We start from the raw sequence: 26,954 nt of genomic DNA, 5'->3' as shown, positions 1-26,954 counted from the left end.
TGTCCTATAAGCCTGTGTGTCAGGAGTGCTGTAGACCTGTTTTCCTCTCTTTCAGTCAGTTATGGGGACAGAGTGTTCTGCTTTCGGGCGTGCAGTTTCTCCTCTCTACAGGTCTTCAGCTGTTCCTGTGGGCCTGTGTCTTGAGTTCACCAGGCAGCTTTCTTGCAGCAGAAAATTTGGTCTTACCTGTGGTCCCGAGGCTCAGGTTCGCTCGTGGGGTGCTGCCCAGGGGCTCTCTGCAGCGGCAGCAACCAGGAAGACCTGTGCCGCCCCTTCCGGGAGCTTCAGTGCACCAGGGTTCCAGATGGTCTGTGGCTTTTTCCTCTGGCGTCCGAGATGTGTGTGCAGGGAGCAGTCTCTTCTGGTTTCCCAGGTTTGTCTGCCTCTCTGAAGGTTTAGCTCTCCCTCCCACGGGATTTGGGTGCAGAGAACTGTTTATCAGGTCTGTTTCCTTCAGGGTCCGGCGGTGTCTCTGGCAGGTGTCCTGCTGCTCCTGGGCCCTCCCCCACGGGAGCCCAGAGGCCTTATACCGTTTCCTCTTGGGCCAGGGATGTGGGCAGGGGTGAGCAGTGTTGGTGGTCTCTTCCGCTCTGCAGCCTCAGGAGTGCCCACCTGACCAGGTGGTTGGGTCTCTCTCTCACCGGGTCTGGGAGCAGAGAGCTGCTGCGGGCCGGGATCCTCGGGTGTGGGACTTCCGGTAAACACAGAACGTGCCTGGTCCTAGAGAAATTCTGCTTCCGTGTGTCCCAAGCTCACCAGGCAGCTTTCTTTCAGCAGAAAATTTGGTCTTACCTGTGGTCCCGAGGCTCAGGTTCGCTCGTGGGGTGCTGCCCAGGGGCTCTCTGCAGCGGCAGCAACCAGGAAGTCCTTCTGATTCTTAACCAGACACATGGAACATGAAGTCCAGACATTAATCCTCAGTGTTTTCATTGCCAAACTTAGCGTGATTCTTTTTAGGATCATGGCAGCTCCCAGCTCAACTTATCAACCTTACCTCTATTGAGTCATCTTTTCAAAATATCTTCACAGCATTTTGGCCCACTACGAAAGGATATTGAACAGTCTTTTATTAGTGAGTCATCAGCATATTCTGCTCATAGATTTAATCATGGCAGCTGAGGGTCTCACTTTAGGGAATTGGATTATTCTAGAGAGTGGATTCCACCTGATCCTGGCCAAGTTATCTCATGCACTCTTTGGAACCCATTTTCTTCAGTAAGTTATAAAGATTAAAAATCCCTGACTCCTTGGATCTTGGAATAGAAATAATCATATATTTTCCAGCCTTGGTTTATAAATTGAATAAACCTCTATGGTTTCCTGGGTTTGGTGTGTGGTTCTTTCACAGTCATATTTTTTAGTTCCTGGCAGGTGAATGAGGCAAGTGGAGGGAATGAGGACAATCTAGAGGGATAGTGAGTCTCACATTCTAGATTCCAAATGTAGGAGCCAGATTATTAAAATGGTGTTTGAGTCATATATTAGGATATTAGTTCTTAATATAAAACTTAAATATAAGAAGAAAAATCAACTTGACAGAGTCTCAATAAAAGATCATTGTTTCTGCAGAGGTCTTGAAAAATCTCAAGGAAGGGTCAAGTTCCAAATCGCTAAGAGCAGGGATTTATAACCTGTGTTCATTCTGGTTCCTGGGATATATCAGTTTCTCCACTGTAAGCTATGTGCACTTTCTAAGAAATGATTTTACAGGCTACTTACAAAATTGAGTACCTAATACTTAGAATTTTTTCACATAATAAATTCTAGTAATTATTGATCAGACAGATAAATACATCCATATTCGGACCAGCATTTCTCTGTTCCCCTCTTCCTTGTTCTAACTGCCTGATATTCAACCTGTCAGAATCTCATTTTCTAAATCAGCAGCTCCCTCTGTCCTCTTGATTTACTCTGTTTTAAATTGAATTTGCTGACCTTGACTCTCTATTGGAGTTTTGCTGTGTCTGTACTTCCCATATCAACAGTTTTACTTCTTTACTGATTTTTGGAAGTTTTTCAGTCTTTGATTTTTTGGTGTCTTGGAATTAATATTCCTTGCTGTAGGGTCAAGCTTGTGATTAATAGCATGTTTAGAGTTATCCCTGGCTTCTATCCACAAAACTGAAAGCAACATTGATCATAAGCCCAAACTTATTTTAATTAAAAATTTGTTTGCATATGAGTTTTATGTTTAATTATGAAAAACGACAAAATTTTCATTCTCTTTCCTCCTTTTCCTGTCATCTGTTCTTCTCTTGTCCCCCTCACCTCCCTACTTTCCTTTCCATTTTCTTTCTGTGTCTCCTTTCATTGCCACCCTTTAATTCCAGGTATTTTACTTATTTTGTGATCTCAAATTTTATTGTCTGAACCTACTCTACACCTTTTTTTTACACACATACACATAAACACCAAAAGTATCTTTGTATGAGAGAAATGCAGATCTTTTTCTTTTGGAGTTTGGGTGAGCTCACTTCATATGATAATTTACAGATCCACTTATTTTCTTTCCAATTTCACAGTTTCAGTCTTCATTCAGTAAAATTTCCCTATGAAACATGTTATATGTTTTAATTATCCATTCTTCTATTGATGTGCATCTAGGCTGGCTCCATTTCCTTACTATTGTGAATGTATAAGCAATAAACATGGATATGTAAGTTTTTCTGTGTTTGGATAAAATATCCTCTGTATCTGTGCCCAGAAACAGTATGGCTGTGTTACATGGTGGGTCTGGTTTTCATTGTTGAGAAACTTATAATCTCACTTATACAGTGTCTTCATTCATTTATATTTCCAAAACAGTTACTTTTCCCACAACCTTGCCCGATACAGTGTCATTTACTTTCTTCATTGTAGCCATAATGATTTAGGTGAGATTGAATCTAATTGTGGTTTTAATTTGTGATTTCCTGACTAGAAACCCATTTTTTTGGCTAAAATGGTTTCTGGGTATTCTAGATAACCCCAGAAAGGTACAACATCCCTACTTAGAAAGAATGGGGTACTCTATTTGAATACTCACCTAACTGCAAAGTCAGCTAAATCACTTACAAACAGTAGCTCCTCACAGTAGGCTTAGGGTTTTACTCTGAAATGAATATACACTCTACATGTCATAGGATACACCATTGCCTGTTAGAGACCCCAGACCTGTCTAATTCCTCCTCTGATGCTTCCACTCAAGTGAACATTAACATTTCTGATAGACCTTAAAAGTTTTCCTGGTGTAGAGCTATGGTGTTTTTATGCTTTGGATATGTGTAATGCTAGAATTAGAGTTAGAGAGGAAGGGCACATATTGTCACCTTTGGAGGGACAGGGAATAATGACAGTTAAATACCAATGTGATGGGAACAGAAGGTTTATTCTTGGTCAAAATCAGGGATAGGCAATGGGACTCCACAGGAAGGGCGGGAACGAGGGACCTGGACATCATACAAGCAGACAATGCTCTCCAGGATCAGAGAAGACAAGACTGGCTGGGCTCTCCTTGACCCCTGGGATATGTCTTTCCTCCAGACTCTCATGTCTCAGCATCATGCTCCAGGTTAGCAGCAGCCCCCAGAGGTGTGACCACAGCCTGAGCCCCCAGACTGCTGACCACTGCCACGGTCACAGGAACTGGAGCTCCTGCGCCTGCATCTGTGGGACCTGCGCCTGTGGTGGCTCAGGCAGCAGCCTCCCTCAGAGCTGGGAACACTGCAGCCCCCAGAGCTTGTAGCACAGCAGGAAGAAGCTGCAGGCAGACACTGTGCTGTGCTCTTTGGGGGGCACTTTGGGGAGCACTTCGGGGAGGGGCACTTGGGAGGAGGCTGGCACTGCTTCTGGCTCTGCTGGCAGGACATCTTGGCATGAACTTGACCTAGAAGAGTAGGATAGAAGCATTATAGGGAGACGCTTCTGGTGAATGTCTACTGACTTAGTTTGTCAAGCACATGTCTCCCATGACTTATTTGCTTTCCAAGCCAAGATCTCTGTGAAATAAATAGGGCCAGTGATGCACAGATCCATCTGAATACAGCATTCTCAAGGCTATCAGATAGATTAGCATGCATCCCTAGTTAATGCACTTAGAACAATGATCTTTACGAAGGCAAAGGGTAACTGATCTCCATGACCTGCAAGCTATTGTCTTCCATTTTCCCTGCTTGTAGAAGGGAGTGTGGATGCTTCTAGGTACCCCTCTGCTGCAAATACAGGTATTGTGAAAATGACTCTAGGAAAATCCTCTGGCCTGATGCAGCCCTCTCAGCAGAGTGGAGGCAATGCTGAGATCCAGAACTCTGGGGTGTCAGAGACTCCTTCCTCTGTTCTCCTCCCTGTCTATCAGCCCCTGGCAAATCTTCTTCGTGCTGTCTCTACACTGGACACCTCTGTTTCTTTTACCCTAGTCAAATCCTGCTTGTTATCTCTACACCCTTTTAGCTGAGACCCTGTTCCTAGTTTGGTACTCACCAGATACAGCAAAGGCAGGAGAAGAGGGCTCTGCTGAAGAGGCTGTGGTGAATAGTCCAGGGCAGCAGCCCTTTTATCCTTGGCAGGTGTGTGATGCACAACCCAAGCATGCTGCTGCTTTCACAACAGGGGAGTTGACAGAGTCAGGTCCATCCATTCTTCATCTCTCTGTGTTCCTAGTACAATCACCATCAGTAGGGAACCAGGAAACGATGTCTCTGTGACTTCTCACCCAGGCCTGCCTAGTAAGGGGAAGGGATGAAGCTATCTTCTAATACCTTTACCATGTTTACTAAGCTTATGTTCTAAAATACAAACTCTGTACCTATGGCTTTGATAGGAAGACATGACATCGGTTACTATTGTATTTTCTTTTCTTGGGTAGATCATGTTCTATTAGGACAAAGGTGAAAATATTAATTCACACAGTTTTAAATACAGTCATGTATCACATGGCAAATGCTGTTTTCTACCTATGTGCTATGTCATTAGGCTTCAGTTGCAGAGCCTTTGGTGTGAACCTTGCCTCACCTTATATGTAATCCAGAGTATACGGCCTTACCTGCTTGTAACCCCTGCCTATATTCTTGAGTTCTGATGATGAGAAGAGTAGCTAAAACAATGCTAATGTTGATCCATGAAGTTGACTCGATGATATGAATTCCTCAGAAGATCTCACAGAACTCAGAAATTTTATCATAGTGCTTCTGGAGAAGAGGGAGGTTGAGATGAGTTGATGGTTGCTTGATGAGAACAACTCAGTAGAATTTATAATATATGAGACAGATCTACGTAGAGTGCAAACTGTCCTTAATTTTAATGTTTGTCACCTACAGTTTTATTGAAAAAAGAAGTAGCTACCAAAAACATGACCAACACGGCTGTAGAGATGGCTCATAGTTAAGAGCACTTGTTACTCAGCTGTGGACATAGGATTGGTTCCCAGCACCCACGTGGATATTCACAACTGTTTACAACTCCAGCTCCAGCCTTCTTCCACCTCCATGGGCACAAAACACATATTTGGCACATAGGCATACATGCAGACATTCACAAACAACCAATATTTAAAAAAGGACAAAAAAAGTACATGCTCAAAGTCTAATAATTTGTTTAAATTTTATTTTAATTTATGTTACATGTTTATATTTTCAGACAGAGGCAGGTGTTTGTGGACTGTTTATGACTGGTTGTAACTCTTTATAAAATGTAAAGGGTTATATGTGAGACATCCTAGAAGCATTATTTTCCCATTACCTTATTCTTATTCTACAGCAACAATCAGAGACCCAGTGATTGATATTATACAAAAATTATTTCTTAATAGGATCTCTCTCTCTCTCTCTCTCTCTCTCTCTCTCTCTCTCTCTCTCTCTCTCTCTCCTTCTCTGACTGTCTGTCTTTCTCTGTTTCCAATTTGAAGTCTTTTTGCACTCATTCACTAGCTTTTTCTTCAGAGACATGTGCAATAATATGAATCCTTATTAAAGGAAAAAGCAGCTCCGTATGCCAATTGGATAGTAAGGGACCCCCACCTCCTTTTCTCTCTCGATGGCCATTTCACTAGCACTGTTTGATGCCCACAACCTTATCATGCCAGGATAAATTGCTCACAAGGAAGGGTAATTGGTATGTTCCTGTCCTACCTCATGGCAATGTTGTGGACCAATGCGGCATGGCAGATTATGTCTTCTCATTCCCTTGCTTTGCTGATGGGGCCAGGCCTTTGGAACTGTACCATTAGAAGAAGGGCATGTTCTTTTTTAAAGCTTTATTTATTTATTCATACTCCAGATTTTATTCCCCTCCTGGTCCACACTCTGACTGTTCCGCATCTCTTACCTCCAACCCTCCTCCTACTGCCCCGTCTCCATGAGGATGTTCCTACACATCCACCCCACCAGACCTCTAAATTTCCTGGGGCCTCCAGTCTCTTGAGGGTTATGTGTATCTTCTTTGACTGATCCCAAACCCGGGAGTCCTCTGCTGTATATGTTATGGGGGCCTCATCTTAGCTGGTGCATGCTGCCTGGTTGGTGATCCTGTGTCTGAGAGATCTCACGGGTCCAGGTTAGTTGAGACTGCTGATCCTCCTACAGGGTTGCCCTCCTCCTCAGCTTTTCCATAAACCAACAGAGTAGTCAGCAGCTTCTGTTCATTGGTTGGGCTCACAGAACCGCATCTGACTCAGGTGCTTATTGAGTCTTTTGGACGGCACTCATCATAGGTCCCTTTTTGTGAACACCCCTTAGCCTCAGTAATGGTGTCAGGTCTTGGGGCCTCCCCTTGAGCTGGTCCCCACTTTGGGCCTGTTGCTGGACCTTCTTCTTCTCAGGCTCTTCTCCATTTCCATTCCTGCATTTCTTTCAGACAAGAAGAATTAGGGATCAGAGTTTTGACTGTGGGATAGCAACCCCATCCCTCACTTGATGCCCTGTCTTTCTGCTGGAGGTAGGTTTGACAAGTTCCCTCTACCCAATGTAGGGCATTTCATGTAGCGTGGCCCCCCTTTGTGTCCTAAGAGGTCCTCACTTCCAGGTCTCTGGCACATTCTTGAGGATTGAAGAAGGCCATATTCTAATTAGCAGCTACTTTCAGGGAATTCTGGGCTGCATACAAGGCCCGTCTGCTTTCTAGTCTAAGATCCTGTTGTGCGAGAACTTTCTATCATCTTCCACAGTCTTAGTGTTTAGCCTGAGCTCCAGTTGTAGAATGAATATTTGCTTTCCATCAAAGTCATGTGGAAACTCTAACCCCTAATTTTTGGTTTTAGAAGAGTAAACCTTAGGAGTACCTTTGAATTATAAGTATGTTGTAAGAAATAAGTCTTAGTTGTTTTGAGAAAGAGCTAAGAAAGCCCCCAGCTATCTTCACGTGACTGTCTTGAGGAAACCCCTGTTTTCTTGAAGGCCACTGGATTTCCAGATGTTGTACTTGCTCTTCTTACTGGAAGTTCCTCTCACATAAGCCAATCATTTCTCTGTACTTTAAGTGATACCATGTGATGGAGCATGATTCATGAACCAGGTAACATGAATGTCATTGTGAATGTATCTGCGATCCAAGAAGATCTTACATGGGACAAACAGTGAAAGAGTAAGAATTTGGTTGTCTAGAGCTGGGACTCACAGTTATCTAAATTATGCTGCCAAAACACTGGGTCCTCAGATCCTTGGCAGAAGTGAAATATTGATTTCACCTATTTTCTAATTCTTCAGAAGCAAGGACAGGCACCATTTTTGACCATGTGGGTAGAAAGTTGTTTTTGGGAACCACACTTGAAAAGTAACCTCTGTCATGTTTTGGCATCAAAATATTCAGAAACTTTCAGCCAAGAATCATCTTATGAAATGCAAACTGTATTCTGTTGTACTTTCCAACGTTCTATCCTCAGTGCCCATTGAGGATTTTACCCTGAAAAGAACCTGTCCTGCCCTGAAAAAGTGAAGGATATGAGGACTGCATTGCAGGGTTCCAGGTGGGACACATGCCATCTCAGGGAGTATGGGCATTCTGTTATCCACAGAAGGTAGCAGCTGATCCAAAAGTATGTCTTAGGAGGAATTCTGGACTTACTAATGCCCACAGGTGCTATGATAGAGGCTCGAAGCCTTTCAGGGTTACCTCATTGGTGGATTCTCTTCAGATCATATAACTTCTAAGTCAGTGGTGACTCCTTCCTCCCTACTGAGCAGAACTAATGGCCAATTCAAGATTTTCTTGTTACCATAATGACACTTACTTGAGTCACACTTAGACAAACCTGGAGGAGAGATGGGCAATACATACCATGACTGTCATTACATGACAGATCATCTACCTGTGTAAGGTGTTCAGTTTGGTAGACATAGGATATTCTAAGTGTACACTTATTGAGACTAATTTTATAACATTTCAATTACTGTCAGAAGAAAATCCATACCCACTATCACATGCATTCCCAGTTCCATTTTGCCCCACAGGACTCTATGCAACTGAAGGGATTTAATCATATTAACCTCTTGTTCTGCTCTTTTTCAATTAGCTTATTCTTAAAACCACGATAAGGCATTTATTTAAAAGAGATAGCTTAAATTTAGTTTAGTGGATAAGATCTCTTACTGCTCTTTCAGAAGACCTGAGGTTTATTTCTAGCACCCACATAGTGGCTCTCACACAGCCTGCAAATCTCGTTCCATGGTCTATGACACCCTCCTCTGGCCTCTGTGGGCACCAAGTATGTAAGTGGTAAAGAGACATACATGGAGGCCAAACACCTATCCATGTAAAATAAAAATTCAAAAAGTTTATAAAAATTGTTCCTAAAATGCTGATCAATGTGGAGATGAAATTGCCTGGGTAATACTTCCACCATCTGGATTTGTAGAGTTATTCCTTTTGTTTTAATATTCTTTCAATGTCTCAGTTGTTGACATTTGGGCTATATATAATTATTTCCTCTTGTAGATAGTATAGAATACCACTTTTTCTTTTTCTTTTTATTCTTGAGCTTTGTTTACTTTTCTTTCTACAGTGTCTTAATGATGGAGGTTCGATTGTTGGTCTGATTGTTTCCTCCTTTTCAATATAGTAGTTTTAAGGACTGGCATTGTTCAAGACAATGCAAGTTCTAAGAACAAAGGAGATTTACTTGTCCCAGAGGAACAGAGGACAGGGAAGAAGTGACAAAGTCATGAGATTGGCAAAAAGATAATGTAACAAGGGAAAGGGGGGAAGGGATACTTGTCCTGGTCTTGGACAGTAAGCAGTTACAAAGGAGAGCCTCTGGATAGGAAGGAGACTGGTTGTTCCATAGGAAAATGGAAGTTTATAAAGATAAAAGAAGAAATGCAGAGCTAGGATGAGATATCAAATTTTGATTGAACAACTTAATTAGGCAGGCAAAAGAACAATTTGATTGTTGGTCTTCAGACTTTGATAGCTAGACCATAGTAGTTAGGCTTAGGAGCACGAAGTAGTCAAATAAGTGAATGGTGGTTAGTTTTAAAATTATAATTTAGTGGGTTTTATCAAACTAAAGGAAATGGGGGAGAAGGGCAATGGCTGACAGTTGTGTTTGGCATAATTGGCCTGGCTAGATTCCCTTCACAGCATGTAATATTTTCTACATTTCTTTAGAAAACCAGTGTTTGTTGGGATTATTGATCAGGTTTGAGCTAAAAGAGATGAGTGGATATTTAGACATTAACAGTGGAAAGAAATGTGTCTCTAAACTTCCTGTCACTCCGCAAACAACTAGTTTTTATGAACATCTGTGAGGGACTGAAATCTAATCACTCATCTGTGTCTTCCCTCCTTAAGCTGGGCTCCTGTGATTTGTGTGTATTGCTAGTGATACTCAGAAACAGATTAAATCACTATGCAGCTAAGGTGCAGGGTAGGCATGTATGGAAACAAATTATCAAACAAGTCAACCAAATTAAACCAAACAACAATGGTGGGTACCTCTCAACCTCATGTACAAGCACTTTTTGTAGCTCTTTTCCAGGTTCAGAATGCAAGATTAACAACTTACAAGGTTCATGATACTCTTGAAACTTAAGGATTCACAAAACCCCTCTCCAAGATTTACGTATGTAGTAATGATTGCTGGGATTCAGACTTTACATCCATTGGAGCCGTCTGCAAGCCACACAATGAGCTTCTGGGATGCAGCTTTCATGACTCATCCCCTATGCTGGATGGGCATTGTGGTGATCCAGCTGCCTTTTAAGTCCAATAAATATTAGTTTGCAAAACTGAAGTTTCAGAGAATCATTAGTTTTATCTGCTCTTGGTGTCCATATCTGAAGTAAGAAAACTTTTTCTTTTTCTTTTTCCCCTCAATGAATCACATAAAAAGAAGGGTAAAAACCTGAGTTGTAGAATGGTATTTCCTTGGTGTATTGTATTTTAGTTTAAAGACAAAATCTCCCTAGGTACTAGTCACCAGCTAGTCAGAATCTGGCTGCCTTTTCTCATCACCACTCCTCTCTTCCTCCCCTCAAACTCTCATCTCCAACTTCTCACATGCTTACAGCCACCAAGAGACCCAAGGATTTTTCCCTGGAGCTGGTACTAGGCCACCTTAGTGACCGATGCTTAGCACTCTATGTATCTACATGAACATCTTGGGGAATGATTCCTGAGTCAGAGTTCAGGACCAAGGACCTTATCACAAGACCTTTTGTTTTTTGTTCACAGGCTCAAAGTTATTGAAGAAAGGAAAGGAGAAAGGAGCATGAAAATTCCCTGAGGAGTGCCCTAAAGCCTCCTAAGTATTTGCTTCTCTACCTCACTGAGGATTGCTTTCCTTTTCTTTAAAATTACTTTTTTCTTGTTTATGTTCTTTTATTTTTTATGGGTAGTTCAGTTTTACTTCTACATAGGTCTGTCTGTTTACTATGTGTGTGCCATGTATATGGAGGTAAAAGAGGATGTCAAATCCCCTAGAACTGATCTACAGATAATTGTGATACACAATGTGGATGCCAGAAACTGATCCTGGATCATCAGGAAGACCAGCTCCTGCCCTTAAACTGTTGTGCCATCTTTCTGGCTCTGACTTTCTTTAGTTATTTAAAAAATGCTTGCTTTTGGCAGCACATATTGTAAAATTGGAATGATATGGAGAAAACTAGCATAGTCCCTTTGCAAGAATGACATCCAAATTTATGATGTGATCCATATATAAACAGAATTCAAACTGATATTACAAACCAGATAACTGTGGTAGACATTTAACCCATGAGATGATAAACACATCTAAGCAGAAATGCATATGCATAGTCCTGGTTGGATAACTTGCTGTGTAACGGGACAGAGAGTCAAGTAGTCATGTGAGTGCATCGAGTGACAGACTCACAGATGAACACCAAAGGCGTAATCAGGTTTAGGTAAGAGTTTCCATGTATCAATTTTTTGTTGCCCTATGGTTTGGGATGTTGTCATTTAATGTCACATAGGAGTGCCTAAGATGAGGTCAGCAGTGTGTCAGATGTGACAGTGTTGGGAAAGCAGAAGGAAGAGTAGGATGAGGAGCTCCATTACACCATAGTTGGGCAGAGTAGTTGGTTCTGGGTACTGAGAGTCATTATGAAACCCAGGAAGCAAAGAGGTTTCTTGAGACCAGACTGCACACATAGAGCTCATATTGAAGAATAAAACTTTATGTATAGTAGGAGCAGCATAATATGCTCAGTAAAAATGCTGACTCAGGAGCTCAGAATTACTGGCTTTGCATCCTGAACTCTATAGGTGATAACTGTCTTAAGGTATGGGTGTTTCAGGACAGACAAGGCTCCTGTGTGGTGAAAGCACAATGTAGTCCTGATGTCAGATCAAGACCTAAACATCATCTCCTAAAAACTTGTGAGTCTACCAATTTGCATACCTCTAAGCTTCAGTCATAGGCCAGAAGGAGCTACCTCATTTGGGTTGGGATCCAGAGAGGGAATCAGCTGATTAATAAAAAATAAATGTAGCAGAGTCTTTGTGTACACCTGACAGTCACAAAGTGCATTTAAATTAACTTTTTCAAAATTTCCTGTTAACACTGGAGATACATTTCTTTCTGATCCTTAACCAGACCCTTGGAACATGAATTATGCCCATTAATCCACACTGTTTTCATTGTCATTTCTTGACAGCATTCTTGCCCATGATGAAGGGATACCCAACAGTTTTTCAGTAGTGAGTTATGAGCATCTTGTGGTCATAGTTTAATCATGGCATCTGAGGGTCCCACTTTAGGGAGTTGGATTGTTCCAGAGAATGGGTTCCATGTGGACCTGTCCAGGTTATGTCATGTCATTCTTTGGAACCCATTTTCTTCATTAAATTATAAAGATTAAAAAACCCTGAGTCCTTTGATCTTGGGATAGAAGTAATCAGATATTTTCCAGGCTTGGTTTATAAATTGAATAAACCTCTACAGTTTCCTGGGTTTGGTGGGCAGCTCTTTCACAGTCATATTCTTTAGTGTCTGGCAAGTGAATGAGACAAGTGGAGGGAATGATGACAATTTAGAGGAATATTGAGTCTCACATTCTAGATTCCAAATGTAGGAGCCAGATTATTTAAAGTGGGTTTGAGTGATATATTAGGATATTAGTTCTTAATATAAAAAATTAAATATAAGAAGAAAAATCAATTTGGTAGAGGTTCAATAAAAGAATACTCTTTCTGCAGAGGTCTTGAAAAATCTCAAGAGAGGATCAAGTGCCATGTGGCTAAGAGCAGGGATTTATAAGCTGTGCATTTTGGGTCCTGGGACAAAGCACTTTCTCCACTGTAAGATGTGTGCACTTTCTGAGAAATGACCTTATAGGTTACTTACAGAATTGAGTGTCTACCTCTTAAGAGTTTTTCATATGATAATCTCTAGTAACCTACTGATCAGACAGTTAAATATATTCATATTCTGGCCAGCATTTCTCTGTTCCCCTCTTCCTTGTTCTAACTGCATGATATTCAACCTGTTAGAATTTCATTTTCTAAATCAGCAGCTCCCTTTGTCCTCTTGACTTACTCTGTTTTAGCTTGAATTTGCTCACCTGGCCTCTCTGTTAGAGTTTTGTTGTGTCTGTACTTCCTATACCAATGGTCTTTACTTCTTGACTGATTTTTTGGATGTTTTTCAGTCTTTGATCTTCTGGTACTTGGAATGGATATTCCTTGCTGTAGGGGCTAGCTTGTGATTTGTTTTTCTGACATCTACCCACAAAAGGCCAGCAACCTTCTTCGTAAGCCCAAACTAATTTCAATTAAAATTTTTATTAGCATACAAAGGTTTATGTTTAATTATTAAAAAAAGTTCTCTTTTCTCCTCTCCTTGCCACCTGTTCTACTCTTGCTCCCACACCTCCCTAGTTTCTTGCTTATTTTCCTTTTTCTTGTGCCCCTTTCCTACCCTGAATTTTCTTATTTCATATTCTTGATTTTGTTTCACAGTCTAAAACTAGCACACTCCTTTCTTTTACTCACATACACTCAAACCTTAAAAATATCTTTTTATGAAAGAGAACCCGATTTTGCCTTTCTGAATCTGGGTGACTTCACTTCACATGATAATTTACAGATCCATTCATATTTTTGCATATTTCACAATTTCATTGTTCTTTATAGGTAAGCAAAATTCTATTGTGAAACACTTTACATCTTTTAATTATCTATTCTTCTGTTGATGGGCATGTAGGTTGGCTCCATTTTTTTGCTATTGTGCATAGATAAGCAATAAATATGGATGTATAAGTATCTCTGGGGTTGGATTAAAAACTGCTCTGTGTATGTGCCCAGAAGCAGTATGACTGGGTTACATGGATGTTCTGGTTTTGATTGTTGAGGAGCTTACATTCTGACTTATACAGTGGCTTCTCTCACATTTCCACCACAGTTACTCTTCTCCACAGCCTTGCCTGATATGTTATCATTTATTTTCTTCCCAGTAGCCGTAATGACTTAAGTGAGATTAAACTAATGGTAGTTAATTTGTATTTTCTTTACTTGAAGTGCATTTTTTTTATGGGAAAAATTGTGTCTGGGTATTTCTAGACACCCCTCAGGAAACCACAAGGTCCCTACCTAAAAAGAACTGGCTGCTCTATTTGAATACTTACCTAACTGCAAAGTTATTATTTACTAATTAGATACTAGAGTCACTCATCAAAGCAAACAGTAGCTCCTCATAGCAGTTGTGTTCTACTGTGAGATGAATATACACTCTACATGTCATAGGACATACCGTTCCTTGTTAGAGATCCCAGTCCTGTTCATTTCCTCTTCTGTTGATTCAACCCAAGTAAACATTAACATTTCTGTTAGATCTCTAAACTTTTCCTGGTAAAGAGCTTTTTTCTTTCTTTTTTCTTTTTTTTTATGCTCTGAATGTGCGTAGTGCCGCAATTAGGAGTTGGAGGGTAGGGGCACATACCTGCCACCTATGAAGGGACAGGGAACAATGACAGTGACATACCAGTGTGATGGGTGATAGAAGCTTTATTGTTTGTCAGAATCAGAAATGGGAACAAGGGCCCTAGGCATCACACAAGTAGAGAATGCTCTCCAGGATCAGACAAGACAAAACAGGCTGGGCTTTCCTTGACCCACAGAATTCTTGTTTCCTCCAGACTCTCATGTCTCAGCATCATGCTCCAGGTTAGCAGCAGCCCCCAGAGGTGTGACCACAGCCTGAGCCCCCAGACTGCTGACCACTGCCACGGTCACAGGAACTGGAGCTCCTGCGCCTGCATCTGTGGGACCTGCGCCTGTGGGGACTCAGGCAGCAGCCTCCCTCAGAGCTGGGGACACTGCAGCCCCCAGAGCTTGTAGCACAGCAGGAAGAGGCTGCAGGCAGACACTGTGCTGTGCTCTTTGGGGGGCACTTTGGGGAGCACTTCGGGGAGGGGCACTTGGGAGGAGGCTGGCACTGCTTCTGGCTCTGCTGGCAGGACATCTTGGCAGGATTCAGTAGGCCTGGTTTAGGAAAGAAAACAACTGTTAGTAATCTACAGAGTTTTGTATCTTCATCTCTGGTATTTTCTTCCTTGTGCTCCAAGAACTAGGGAAAGCTGATGCAGTTGGAATTCAGTAGACGGGGCCAGGTGCCTCCCATTCTGTTTGCTTCCTAGGCTCTAGAAGTACAGACTGAGTTTGTTTTTGCATCTGGCTTTTTTTTTTATCTTTGAAGAATAATACCTGGCAGGTGCCTGTGTTTGGGGAAAAAAAGCAATCAGGAATCGGGGTGTCATAGGGTACATGTGAATACCTGAATGGGAAGGGCATGAGCTGTGCCAAGTGGATGCTGAGCTTGTGGATTGTAGAATTCTTGTCAACCCCCTTGATTCTACCTATTTAAATACTCACCTATTACAAACTCATTTGTTTTTAAATTGAATGCTAGAAATTGATTTTTCCCCTATTTCACTTATGTTTGGGTTTTTATGGAAGTATCTTACTATTTCTCCCTCTATTACTACGCTCTTAATGTTCCCTTCCAACGTCTCACTCCAAGGCCCATCCCTCTGGATACTCACTAGATTCAAAGGAGGCAGAAGTCTGTGTCTGAGGATGTCGTGGCAGAGGAGCGCAGGGCAGGAGCTCTTTTATCCTGTGCAGCTGGTGATGTCACCTGGTGATTTCACAACCAGAGGCAGTGTTACTTGGACACATGTCCAGTGTTTTTCTCTTGCACACCCATAAAGTCCAACTAAGGATTGAACCAGGAACAAGGAACAAGGGTTGTTCATATTCATCCCAATGAGGTCTCCAGGAAACTCCCCTTCCTTCCTTCCATCTTCCCTCCCTTCTTTCTACCTCCTTTTCTTTTTCCTCTTTTGTGTTGCATATCTTGGAGAATATTGTATCTTATTATTTTCTTTGCCATGATTGTGAATGAATTCTACACACAACACACACACACAACACACACACACACACACACACAATCAAACAAAAAAATCTTAAATCATAAAATATTGTCCACAAATCCCATACTGCCTCAGGAACATGACACATTCCGCTGCCCGCTGAGCTCCAGCAGTAGAGCACCTGGGAAGTTATGAGGAAGTGTGAGGCCTTGTTTGGTGACAGTCCCTGAGTAACCTCATGGTGCCTAAAAATGATGTGGAGTTTCTCGATACGGAAGAACAAAAGCAAGTCATTAACTATAAATAAAAAACAATTGCATTACACAGATGAAGAGGCCTTCTGCTTGATATTAGTAAATTCTTGTGAGCTGAAATCTGACTGAATTAATGTAATATCATATTAGGATAAAATGTAGTTTGGGCTATAGTTAACAACTTTAGTAATTCACATACAATTTAAATTTTTTGGTTATTAAAATATCACACTATATATTTGTGTTCTCTTACAGAGAGAAATATTTATGGCTTAGAATTAACCCATAAAAAGCAGGTGATGCACAGTATACAGTTACTTATATCTTAAAATTAATCATATTGTGAATGAAAATTGTCATAGTAAAGATGTCTCATTTTACATGGCCATTAAAACCTATATGATAATTTAAACAATTATATTTGGCTCCTTTCATTCTTACAGTAACTGATGCTAATGTATTATCTCCTTTCTCAGCTAAAAAACTGAAGAGGATGAGGAAAGCTGATGTGTATGGAACTCATTGGATCATACCGTTGCAACATTCAAATCTACTGGGAAAAAACAAAGACAGACTGAAATCAATAGATTAAATGAATGAGGTGAACAACATCTTTATAGCCAAACAGCATGTCTTGCTGAAAGGAGCTAAAGGTGAGCATCAAATGTAAACATTACAATTGTCTCCAAAACACACAGCTGGACAAGAAAATGGTTTCACTTCCCTCAGTTAGTTTTCTTTCCAGTTGTTTAGTAATAAAAAGATTCCTTTATCCCAATCCCACAGCAATAAGAGAAATTTATAAAAGCAGAAAGCAAATTGTTATAAATCCCAGAGCAGGACACCCTTATCCTATTCTTACCTCACCTGCAGGCCATTAGGATTTCACAGGTGTTCTAGGGCAAAGGTCAGCAGTCTTTAAAGGATACCTGGCACTATATTAAGTTTCTTTATCCATAATTGAGGAGTTACCAGTAAATTATTACACACACCTGAGCACTCTGGGGGAAGTGTCAGTAATTGAGATAGAGCAGGCAGAAATATAGCATCATCAGGTTAGGGTTGGCTGTCATATCTCCACCATGCCAGGAGCTTCCCACTTCGTTCACTATCCAGACGTTCCTCTGCAGTGTGAAGTTCTTGGTCTCTTTACTTGAGGTCTTAGCCTCATTGCAGTTTCAGAGCCATTTCTCTTTCTTTTGAGAGCCTGTAACTAGATACTGGATGGAATGAGGATCAGATCAGTGATGAAATGATAGACAGTTCCATGAAGACCCAATGGTGCAGACACAGGAAGAAAAGAGTGGAAAATATGTTTCTGTTCTCAGCTGCTGTGCTGAGCAGAGCAAGCCTCAGACGATGCCCTATGTGTGTGCTTAGTGTCCCTTTTGGTTTTCCTGAGCACTCTAAATTTACAACTTACATCCTAATGTAGGTCTTCAGAAGTGCTTTGGTATAGAGTAGTGGTTCCCAACATTCCTAATGCTGCATCCCTTTAATACAGTTCCTCATGTTATGATGACCCTCCAACAATAAAATTATTTTTGTTGTTACTACCTAAGTGTAATTTTGTTACTGTTATGAATCATAATATAAATATCTGTGTTTCCCTATGGTCCTAGGTGACCTCTCTGGAAGAGTCAGTTGACCCTCAAAGGGGTTGCAACCCTCAGGTTGAGAGCCACTGGTATAGGTAATGACACAGGAAGTAGAGGTCAGCCTAGTAGAGGTAATGTTCACAGCACACTGGAGTATATAGCACACCTTCTATGTGTCTTCACACAAACCAGATCCACTTCTTTCTAATGACTAGCATTGGCTTTTTCCCTTGAATTTCTTCTCACTTGGCCATTAACTCCTGTCCTCGATTACGTGTCAACTCTGTGCTTGACACTGATGACACAACTGTAATGAGACCCAGATTATCCTTACTGGTGCATTGTAATTAATCAAAGGGAAATATACCAAGTGATAAACTGTAGCTAGGGTACACATAAAATAAGTTTTAGGTTCTCTGAGGTACTTAAGAACAGGATTTAACCTCACTGGGGATTCAGGTCTCTAGACCGCTGAATAGCTTTTGACCTTTTTGTTCTATAAAGCCAAGTACAAAAACTGATTTTGGTTCAAACAGGCTTAATCTTGAGTCATAAGGCAGCAACTGAAGAGCAGTACTTCAGTGGTTGGTCAACTCAAGGTTTCTGGGTGACTCATCAAGGAGAAGCTCCTTAATTCCTTTGAGCCAATTGGGCATTGAAGGCATGAGCTGGGGCAGGAGAGGCTGAGCCTGGTGGGCTGTGTCACCAGAACTGTCTGTCTGCCTTCTATGACTATGTGACACATGTCTTTGTAGATTTCAAGTAATCATGTGGAGTCTATTTGTGACTCCCTAAATTTTTGGTCATTCTTAGTTACTTTGATTTAAGCAAATACAATTACTGTGATCTTACCCTCTACATTACATTACAAATACACTAGGTACTCATAATTTCTAAAAATTCAGATGGCATCAGTTCTAGAGAAATGGGTGAAGTAGCAAGACTAGAGCTCATATCAAAGAGCTGCTAAAACATGGAATCGTTTCCATAGAAACAGAGAAGTAGCAACCCATAATAAAATATTCAGCAAATAAATATCAAAAAAGAGCGTCTTCAATTTGAAAAAGGGAATCAACAAAGCCTTATGACTAACATCATGCCTAGTAGTGAGAAGAATGAAACTTTATTCCTAAGATGGAGAGCAGTACAGAGTTAGATCTAGGCTGTTTAGGGTATGATATTAGACCTAAAATACAGTTCCAATGAAGACTCAAAGGCAATTTATTGGAGGAAGGAGATGTCAATATGGATAAAGGAATATTTCACAAGAACTGATCTCTAAATGAAGAGCTACAGGAAATCAGAGGCTACAGAGGGAGGGAAGACAAAAATTTCTCTTTCTTTTTTTCTTCTCTTTTTTATTTTTCTGCTTTTCTTTTATTCCTCAAGGACTGAGATTCCAGTTCTCAGTAATTATCTCTAAACATGTGAATCAAGGCAACTGAAGTTCTAGTCAGTAAGGTGTGTGCATGCGTGTGTGTGTGTGTGTGTGTCTGTGTGTGTTGGGGGGTGGGTACGTGAATACATGAATTTGAGAGAAGATGGTCATGGGGGGACAAGGGAGGAGTTGGATGTGAAAAGGTTTCAAATATAACAAACACACTGTTTTCATGTATGAAATTCTCAAATTAAAAAATTATACTGAAATAATTGGGCATCTCTATGTTAATCAGAACATATTTAATATTATATTAAAAATGAAAAGATATTATAACATAATATAAACATATAATAAAGATAATAGATAAATGTGTAAAGACAAACACAAACTTCTAAAATAGTATCTAGGACAAAATACTGTGACAATGGTTATGTAATTTTTATGATAAACTTTTATATATGACAAAAAGACACAGTTCAAAAGGGAAATACTGAACTCCACAATTTAAACTTCTGAGATAATGGTACATGATTAAACATGCCTGTAGCGATTCATGACTAATTTCTGTACTTTTGAGACTGTGACAGAAAGATGAGTTTGTGGCCACTTTTAGGTAAAGTGAGATTGATACAAAGAACAGTATAACAGGTAAAGAATAAAAACTACTGCTTTTGAAGAATTCACAATTAAAGCTCATAAACTCAAAGAAGAGATTAGTAAAGCAATGTTTAATTGAAGGCTTGTGTTTAGAACATTTTAAAGCAATGAACAATCTGATTAAAATAGGAAGTTTTTTAAAAATTAATTTATTTTTTTTATTCTTTAATCTTTTTTTTTACAGTCCAGACTTTATCACCTTCCCAGTCCACCTTCCAAGTGTTCCACGTTCCACACCTTCCCCACGACTGCTGGTCTCCAAGAGGATGTTACCACCCTGTCTACTCCACCAGACCTCCCAACTCCCTGGAGTCCCACCTTTCTTGAGGGTTAGGTGCATATTTTCTGACTGAGTCCAGACCCAGCAGTCCTCTGCTGTATATCTGTTGGGGGCCTCATATCAACTGGTGTATGCTGCCTGGTTGGTGGTTCAGTGTCTGAGAGATCCTGGGGATCCAGGTTAGTGGAGACTGCTGGTCTTCAATAGGAAGATATTTTTAAAGGCAACATTTTAACAAAGAAGGGACATGGAGGATCTATTAATTGGTGTCATTACTCACTAAGGAAATGCAATTAAGAGCAAAGTGAGAGATTACCTGTACACACTGCAACAGCTAAAATAAAGGTCTTGGCAGTGTGGAATCCTGTAGAGGCTGTGGAGTGGCTAGATTCAGCCACTGCTGGTGAGAGGACAAAGTATGCAACCATGTTGGAAGTTTTTAAAAATTGTCCTGGATGATTAAACATGCACTGGGTGTTTATCTTGGAAACTCAGTTCTTTAATATTGGTTCAAGTAAGACTGAAGTCGGGGGTTGGGGATTTAGCTCAGTGGTAGAGCACTTGCCTAGGAAGCACAAGGCCCTGGGTTTGATCCCCAGCTCTGGAAAAAAAAAAAAAAAGAAAGACTGAAGCCATATTTTTATAGAAAATTTCAGAGATGGTATGTGTATTTTTTTTCCTCACAGTTTTTCAAACATAAGGTATTTTAAATGACATTCAACTTGTGAATGGGTTAAAAAACTTGGTGTGTGTGTGTGTGTGTGTATGTGCGTGTGTATGTATATATGTAAAGTGTGTGTGCGTATACATACAGAATAAAGCAATGAAGAAAATAACTATTGATCTATGAAACAAAAGGAATGAAGATGAAATGCAAAAAGCTAGACTTTAAATGCTACACACACAAAACCAAATAATAATAATAATAATAATAATAATAATAATAATAAAAAAGAACCAAGCCAGGGCAAATGAATTTCTACAAAAACAAAATGTTTATGCACAGCAAAAGAAGCAAAAAATCAAGACTGATAAAGTGGGAAGTATTTGTGAACGATACATCTTATAAAGAGTTAATATAATAATATATTACGAATTCAAAGATCTCAATAGCAAAGGAAAAAAAATCCTGATCTTAAAATCAGAGAAACAACCTGAGGAAATATTTCCTAAAAGAAGACATACAAATTGCTTGTAGATGTATGAAAAAAGGTTTATTGTCCTTAATTATCAGAGAAGTACAAATTAAATCTACAATGAAACATCACCTCACACTTGTGAGAGTGGCTATCACTAAAGATGCAAGAAAGAATAAGCGCTGCCAAGAATTTTGCGGAAAATAGGATATTTAATAGAAATGTAAAACGTCCCAGCCAGTGTAGAAGACAGTATTGAGGTCCTGAAAAAAATTAAAAATTAACTGTTATGTGATCATCAACGTCATTAGGTGTGTATATTCACTGAAAAGATATATACACCCTTATTTTTATTGCTGCACTATTTGCAAGATTTATAATAAAGAATGTGCCTAAATGTGTATTTGTGGATGAATGCATACAGAACACATGACATATTTTCAGCCTTTGGAAAAAAGGACAGGCATTCCTGTTATTTCAGACAACAGGAATTAATCTGGAAGATATCACATTAAGTGACATAAGCTATAAACAGAAAGATCTGTTTTGAATGATATCACTTATATTTGGATTCTAAAATAAATAACACTCAAAGGAGCATAGTGTAAAATGGTGGTTGTCAGATACTGAAGGTGGAGTGAGAAACCTGGGGAGATCTTTCTTCTTAATGATAGAAGTTGTGAGTCTTGTCATCTCTAAGTCCCTTGTCTGAAGCTAATCTAAGATATCTTTCTGTCGTCTTGTTCTATATGTTGTATCCTTATAAGGCACTGCCTTTTCTCTACAGTCACCCACAGAAAGCATTAGAAGAACCCATCCTATACCTTTTGGTCTGCAATACAATGGGGGGTTTGCCTTATAAAGGCTGGAGCCTTATGCATGAGTTCTTGAATTCATCCAGGATAAAACTGCGATCTCATCATGTTCAAATGTACTCAATTTTTTGAGTGATGGGTATACTCTATACATCTCATGTTAATGCATGAGATCAAAACAGGGCTAGAACTTGTGAATGAATGGGGAAAGGTTAGATAATGTCTGGGAAAGAACAAAAGGAAGTGATTTTACAGTCACTAGTGCTTCCTGGTTCCACCTTATGGGTTCTTTAAGCACGTGCACAGGAAAGCACTGGAAACCAGAAACTAGGAAGTGTCTAGCACTGTCACCTCCCTGAGTTGTGAAAACAGCAACATGCTTGTGTGATGCTTCACCAGTTCTACACAGAATAAAAAGGCTCCTGCTCTGGATTCCTCATCCACAGCCTGCTCAGAAGTTCTCCTATCACCTTTGCATCTGGTAAGTGGCAGTCTGGGACCACTTCATCATGTGGGAGTATGTGGGACAGCATACGGGCCAGATTTGAACTAGAACCCTAGGAAGAGGTCCACGACAGGCCATGGTAGGGGAGGTAATGATGAGGGAGGAAAGAATGTTTGGCTTACGGTCAGTGAGTTGGGAGTCCTACAAACCATAGGACACTGGGATTGTTTTTTAATCATTGTTCTGAGTGCATTTACTAGAGATGCACAAGGATCTATCTTCTAGTCTTGAGAATGCTTTATTTAGATAGCTGTGTACCTCCACAGTCCTATTTATTTCATAGAGATCTTGGTTTGGGAAGCAGATAGGTCATGGGAGGCATGTGCTTGATAGACTAAGTCAGTAGACATTCACCGGAGGCTTCTCCCTATAATGCTTCTATCCTACTCTTCTAGGTCAAGTTCCTGCCAAGATGTCCTGCCAGCAGAGCCAGAAGCAGTGCCAGCCTCCTCCCAAGTGCCCCTCCCCGAAGTGCTCCCCAAAGTGCCCCCCAAAGAGCACAGCACAGTGTCTGCCTGCAGCCTCTTCCTGCTGTGCTACAAGCTCTGGGGGCTGCAGTGTCCCCAGCTCTGAGGGAGGCTGCTGCCTGAGCCACCACAGGCGCAGGTCCCACAGATGCAGGCGCAGGAGCTCCAGTTCCTGTGACCGTGGCAGTGGTCAGCAGTCTGGGGGCTGCTGCTGACTTGTATCACGAGGTTGAGACAAGAGAGTTTTGAATACTGAGCCACCTTGGCTTGTGCTCTCTCAGACATCCTTATCTCTCTTGAGCTATGTGTTTTTAGACTCTTCTAATGGATTTCCCGAAAGCCTGGTTGCCTCTCCTTCTCATGGTTCCATCACCTGTGTCTGGGCATGTCAGTGAATAAAGTTCTTTCTCAGCATTACCAGTATGTTACTTGTTCCTTGAATTATTCCACACAGGGTTGCTCAGTGCTTTTTTCCCACTTTGTCAGCTTTTGAAGGCCCAAGATACCCAACACTTGAGGCCATCTCAGCTTTGTAATGAAGAAATAATGCCTTAGATTCTTCTTTTTCATACAGCAGATATATGTGGGAACTTCCAGGATAGAAGTGTGTGTGTGTGTGTGGGGGGGCAGGCATGTTATATTGAAGAGCCTCTTGGGAAAGTGCTACATTTTCCTGTGTAACTGAGGGTTAAAACCACTTGATAGCAAAATTGCTATTTTCTTTGTAACATGGAAGAAAGGATGGAGATGTGGAGAAAGGTCTATGGGTAGGAGATTAAGCCAAGCTACAAATAATAGTTTCCAGAGGGTGAACTGGACAATTGAAAAGTTAGTAAACTGAAGAAATTGGAATTGAGGGATTTTCCTGGAAGCAAAGGAAGAGCTGGGTATGCTGAAAAAACTGGACAAAAGAGGGTATGAGAAGTATCTCAGTGGCTGCAGATTGTAGACTTCAATTTCTCTTACAAAATGAAGAGGCAAAATGATGTGGGATTTGCAAAGAGATTTGATTGGGGTCACCTACTTTAACTTTGGAGGGGAGCAGAGCCTATTTCTACTGTACACTACAGTGGTCATTTTCCATGTGAACTGTGTGTGTGCCTTCATCTTGATGGTTTGAGTTTTTCAATATTACAGAATCTCATATGCCCTATGACTCTTGCACTAACTCAAGAAAGGTATCCGAACCAAGTTGAGTGTATTTGGAGGCTGAGAATGGAGAGTATAGACTATGAATAAAATCTATGTAAAACGGAAGTTCAATGGAATAAAATATCTCAAATAGCTTTGCTTTTTCACTTTCTCTCAAAGTCAACTGGGCATCTGCTTTGCATTAATATCCTTGGACACATATCTTCTTATGAAAAAGAAGGAAACATCAAGAGGAAGTTTGAATGCAAGTCTGAGCTCTCTTTGCTCCACTACTCAAATCCCTTGACTGGCTGGGACAGAGTGCTCTGAGAAAGTAGCCATGGACATGAGACCCCTTTTGAGTAGGATTGAGGATCTGCATGATAGGCTTTATGATCTTCATGATGTTCTTGGGAAGTACTCTACAGAGTTGGAATTAAAATGCATCACAGACGAAAGTGATCATTTTACAGGTTGGTATCTGTAGTTTCTTGCACTGGATGCAGTTGGATTTATAACTTTCTTGATAGTAGTCAGCAGTGTAGGATGGGTAAATCCAGGCCTGGTAAAAATTTAAGGCATGAAATACTTGACTTTTTAGGGTGTTAGGAAGTCAGAGTGTCACTGCTAGATTCTCAGCAAAATCAACAGCTTTAGTAATGGGGGAAAGTCAGTAGACCCTAGCTAATATTGCTTACCCCACATCACCCCATGCCTTATGGGACCTTAAGTCAGAAGAAGAGACAGGGACAAGACACACTAATACGTGGTGTGGACTCAGGAGTTTTACAGATTGTTTTAAAATGTTTTTCTTAAGTGCTTAATCCTAGTCTCCAAGTCAGCAGCAGCCCACTGAGTTGTGCCCACAGGCAGAAGCCCAGATGTAGATAGGGCTGAGATCACAGAAGTCACAATTCTCACCCTGCTGTCCCTGGCACTATAGCAACTGTAATGACCTATGCAGTACAGTCCCAAAAGCTTATAGAATATCAGAAGGAGGCTGTAAGTAGAAATGGTGCTGGGTTCCTTAGAGAACACTTGGCCAAGGAACATTTGAACAGGGCTGACACATTTGCTGGATAACTGACTTTACAGGAGAAGTCAGTGAGCCTGCACAAACCAAACCAAACCAAACCAAACCAAACCAAACCAAACTAAACCAAACCAAACTAAACTAAACAATTAAACTAAACAATTAAACTAAACGAAATTAGTAAAAGTAAAATAAAACAAACAAAATACGTCAATGTGTAAGCTTCAAACCAAGGTTGCCTCTTTCTTTACTTTAGTTGGAGATACTTGTACTTTTATTTGACCAAGATCTCAAGAAGGGAAATGGACTGCTTTGGAATTAAATTGGCCAAGTGAGCTATGGTTCTTTCCCTCCATCTTTTGTCAGGATTGTTAGTATCCTTCTGGGTGAACCTTCCCCTTTGCTTAGTACAGGTTATCACAGAGACCAGTGAACAGTGCCCTCTGCAGGCATTCAGTGCACAAGATGCACAACGCCCCACTATTTCCAAACTTCCCCAATTCTCTGGCTGCCTGTGAAGAGTGTGAAAATCAGTGAGAATTTGAGGAAGCAGCAAGTGTCTCAGCAGGCATGAGAGGGAAGGTATGGGATCCTAAGGTCAGTCTCATCACAGAACACTGCCATGGCTCACTGATCTTCATCGTCATCCCATTCTTCCACTGTTGCCATTTCTACCATGTGCCTCTCTGCCACCTCTGATCCATCTTCCTTAGAATTCCCATGTTGAACCACAGGCATGTCTGCTCAACTCTGTTGGCTCAGGTCCACTACTCGGATGAACACTTACTAGTTCTGCGATTCTAGGTAAGAATTGTGTTGTGTTGATTGTGTACCAAGGAACCCAGGACTTAAGACTTTTTATCTTGAGCTGGGTTTTATGATGCACATGGAAAGGTGTGCCTTTGTCCTATCTCAGGGGTCCACTCCCAGGACCAGGTTTTCAGTACTTTCCTTCAAATACTTAGAGGAATTACCAAATAAAAGAAGGGAATCTTAATGAGTATTACCTTCAGCTCAGATCCTGTGGTAGCCTTTGTACTTGCATGCATTCCTTCTTTTCACATACCCTTACTTAGAGTATATTCTTCAGGTTCACTGGTAATATGGAGACAGTCAGAGCCAATCGATCCCCTTGACTAGCTCTTATCCTCTCAGAAGGACAGATGGTGGGCCGAATTACTAAGCCTGACCATATAGATTGCAGACTAAGTGGCAGTACACACATGTGTAGAAAGGCAGCAGGCAGCTGGAGCCAGTGCTTGTGGGTGTCACTCCTACTTCTTTTTAGAGTCCCTCAGAGGATGATAGGTAAGTTCCTGCCATATGGGTTTTGACTGAGCCATGTAATGATCTTGGTAAGGAGGCATGGTTAGGTAAGAGGTAAGGAAAAGAATGGAGCTGGGCCATGGTATGAAAGGTAGAATTTCTTCCAAGAACATCCCAAATCTACAATGAAACATGGGAGGAGGAGAGCTGAGGGAGGTCCTGTTAGAGGATCAGATCACATAAAAATGTGACCTCCATCTCTGGAACCAACAGAAATCACAATTAAAGGATAAAGGGGCATGTGCTTGTGGCTCTCTGTTGTGTTTGTGACATTTCATCTCATTGTATGCCTAGTGATGAAAATTTTGTTGTTAGTGATGAACCTGATGGAGACACATAAATTTCACTTACTGAAGAGGCATAGTAATGCTTGAGAGTTGTATATGGCAATTTCATATAAACAGAAATGATAGTTTTTTGTTTTATTTTAATAATTGCACTAAGTATAAATGAACATTGGTTCTATCTTTAAAAGATAATATAATATGTTGTAGATGCTACAGAAAAAAGTGTCATGGATTCTTAACTAACATTAATTTGTCTTGTATTAAGTTCTTTGTTCTCTGGT

The 26,954-nt window shown here is 40.7% G+C and overlaps 3 protein-coding genes and 1 non-coding gene across 4 annotated transcripts; 2 read left to right on the top strand and 2 right to left on the bottom strand.

Annotated features, from left to right (window-relative positions):
* Positions 1–3,348: 3,348 nt before the first annotated feature.
* On the bottom strand, positions 3,349–4,510 carry Lce3el1 (late cornified envelope 3E like 1). Its single transcript, XM_087643775.1, has 2 exons — positions 4,459–4,510; positions 3,349–3,865 (listed from the first exon to the last, which is right to left on the bottom strand). Exon 2 carries the CDS (start codon positions 3,846–3,848, stop codon positions 3,552–3,554), a length of 297 nt encoding a protein of 98 aa, XP_087499901.1. The 5' UTR covers positions 3,849–3,865; positions 4,459–4,510; the 3' UTR covers positions 3,349–3,551.
* Positions 4,511–11,027: 6,517 nt separating this feature from the next.
* Positions 11,028–11,131, top strand: LOC120101188 (U6 spliceosomal RNA). Its single transcript, NR_203096.1, has one exon. It is a non-coding gene; the product is annotated as a U6 spliceosomal RNA (small nuclear RNA).
* A 3,260-nt stretch (positions 11,132–14,391) lies between these two features.
* Lce3b (late cornified envelope 3B) lies at positions 14,392–15,514 on the bottom strand. Its single transcript, NM_001402584.1, has 2 exons — positions 15,471–15,514; positions 14,392–14,910 (listed from the first exon to the last, which is right to left on the bottom strand). The coding sequence occupies exon 2, from the start codon at positions 14,888–14,890 to the stop codon at positions 14,594–14,596; it is 297 nt and encodes a 98-aa protein (NP_001389513.1). The 5' UTR covers positions 14,891–14,910; positions 15,471–15,514; the 3' UTR covers positions 14,392–14,593.
* A 6,814-nt stretch (positions 15,515–22,328) lies between these two features.
* On the top strand, positions 22,329–23,313 carry LOC134485747 (late cornified envelope protein 3B-like). The gene is made up of 2 exons (XM_087643771.1): positions 22,329–22,405; positions 22,825–23,313. The coding sequence occupies exon 2, from the start codon at positions 22,842–22,844 to the stop codon at positions 23,109–23,111; it is 270 nt and encodes an 89-aa protein (XP_087499897.1). The 5' UTR covers positions 22,329–22,405; positions 22,825–22,841; the 3' UTR covers positions 23,112–23,313.
* The last annotated feature ends 3,641 nt before the right edge of the window (positions 23,314–26,954 follow it).

This window comes from Rattus norvegicus, chromosome 2 (assembly GCF_021556685.1).
Source record: "Rattus norvegicus strain SHRSP/BbbUtx chromosome 2, alternate assembly SHRSP_T2T, whole genome shotgun sequence".
In the NCBI taxonomy this organism is placed as follows: Eukaryota; Metazoa; Chordata; class Mammalia; order Rodentia; family Muridae; genus Rattus; species Rattus norvegicus.
The sequence above is the reverse complement of the archived record's forward strand: the minus strand, read 5'-3'. Positions and strand labels throughout refer to the sequence as shown.

Coding starts and splice junctions, on each gene's coding strand:
- Lce3b (NM_001402584.1), bottom strand. CDS start 14,890: ATGTCCTGCCAGCAGAGCCAGAAGCAGTGCCAGCCTCCTCCCAAGTGC.
- LOC134485747 (XM_087643771.1), top strand. CDS start 22,842: ATGTCCTGCCAGCAGAGCCAGAAGCAGTGCCAGCCTCCTCCCAAGTGC.
- Lce3el1 (XM_087643775.1), bottom strand. CDS start 3,848: ATGTCCTGCCAGCAGAGCCAGAAGCAGTGCCAGCCTCCTCCCAAGTGC.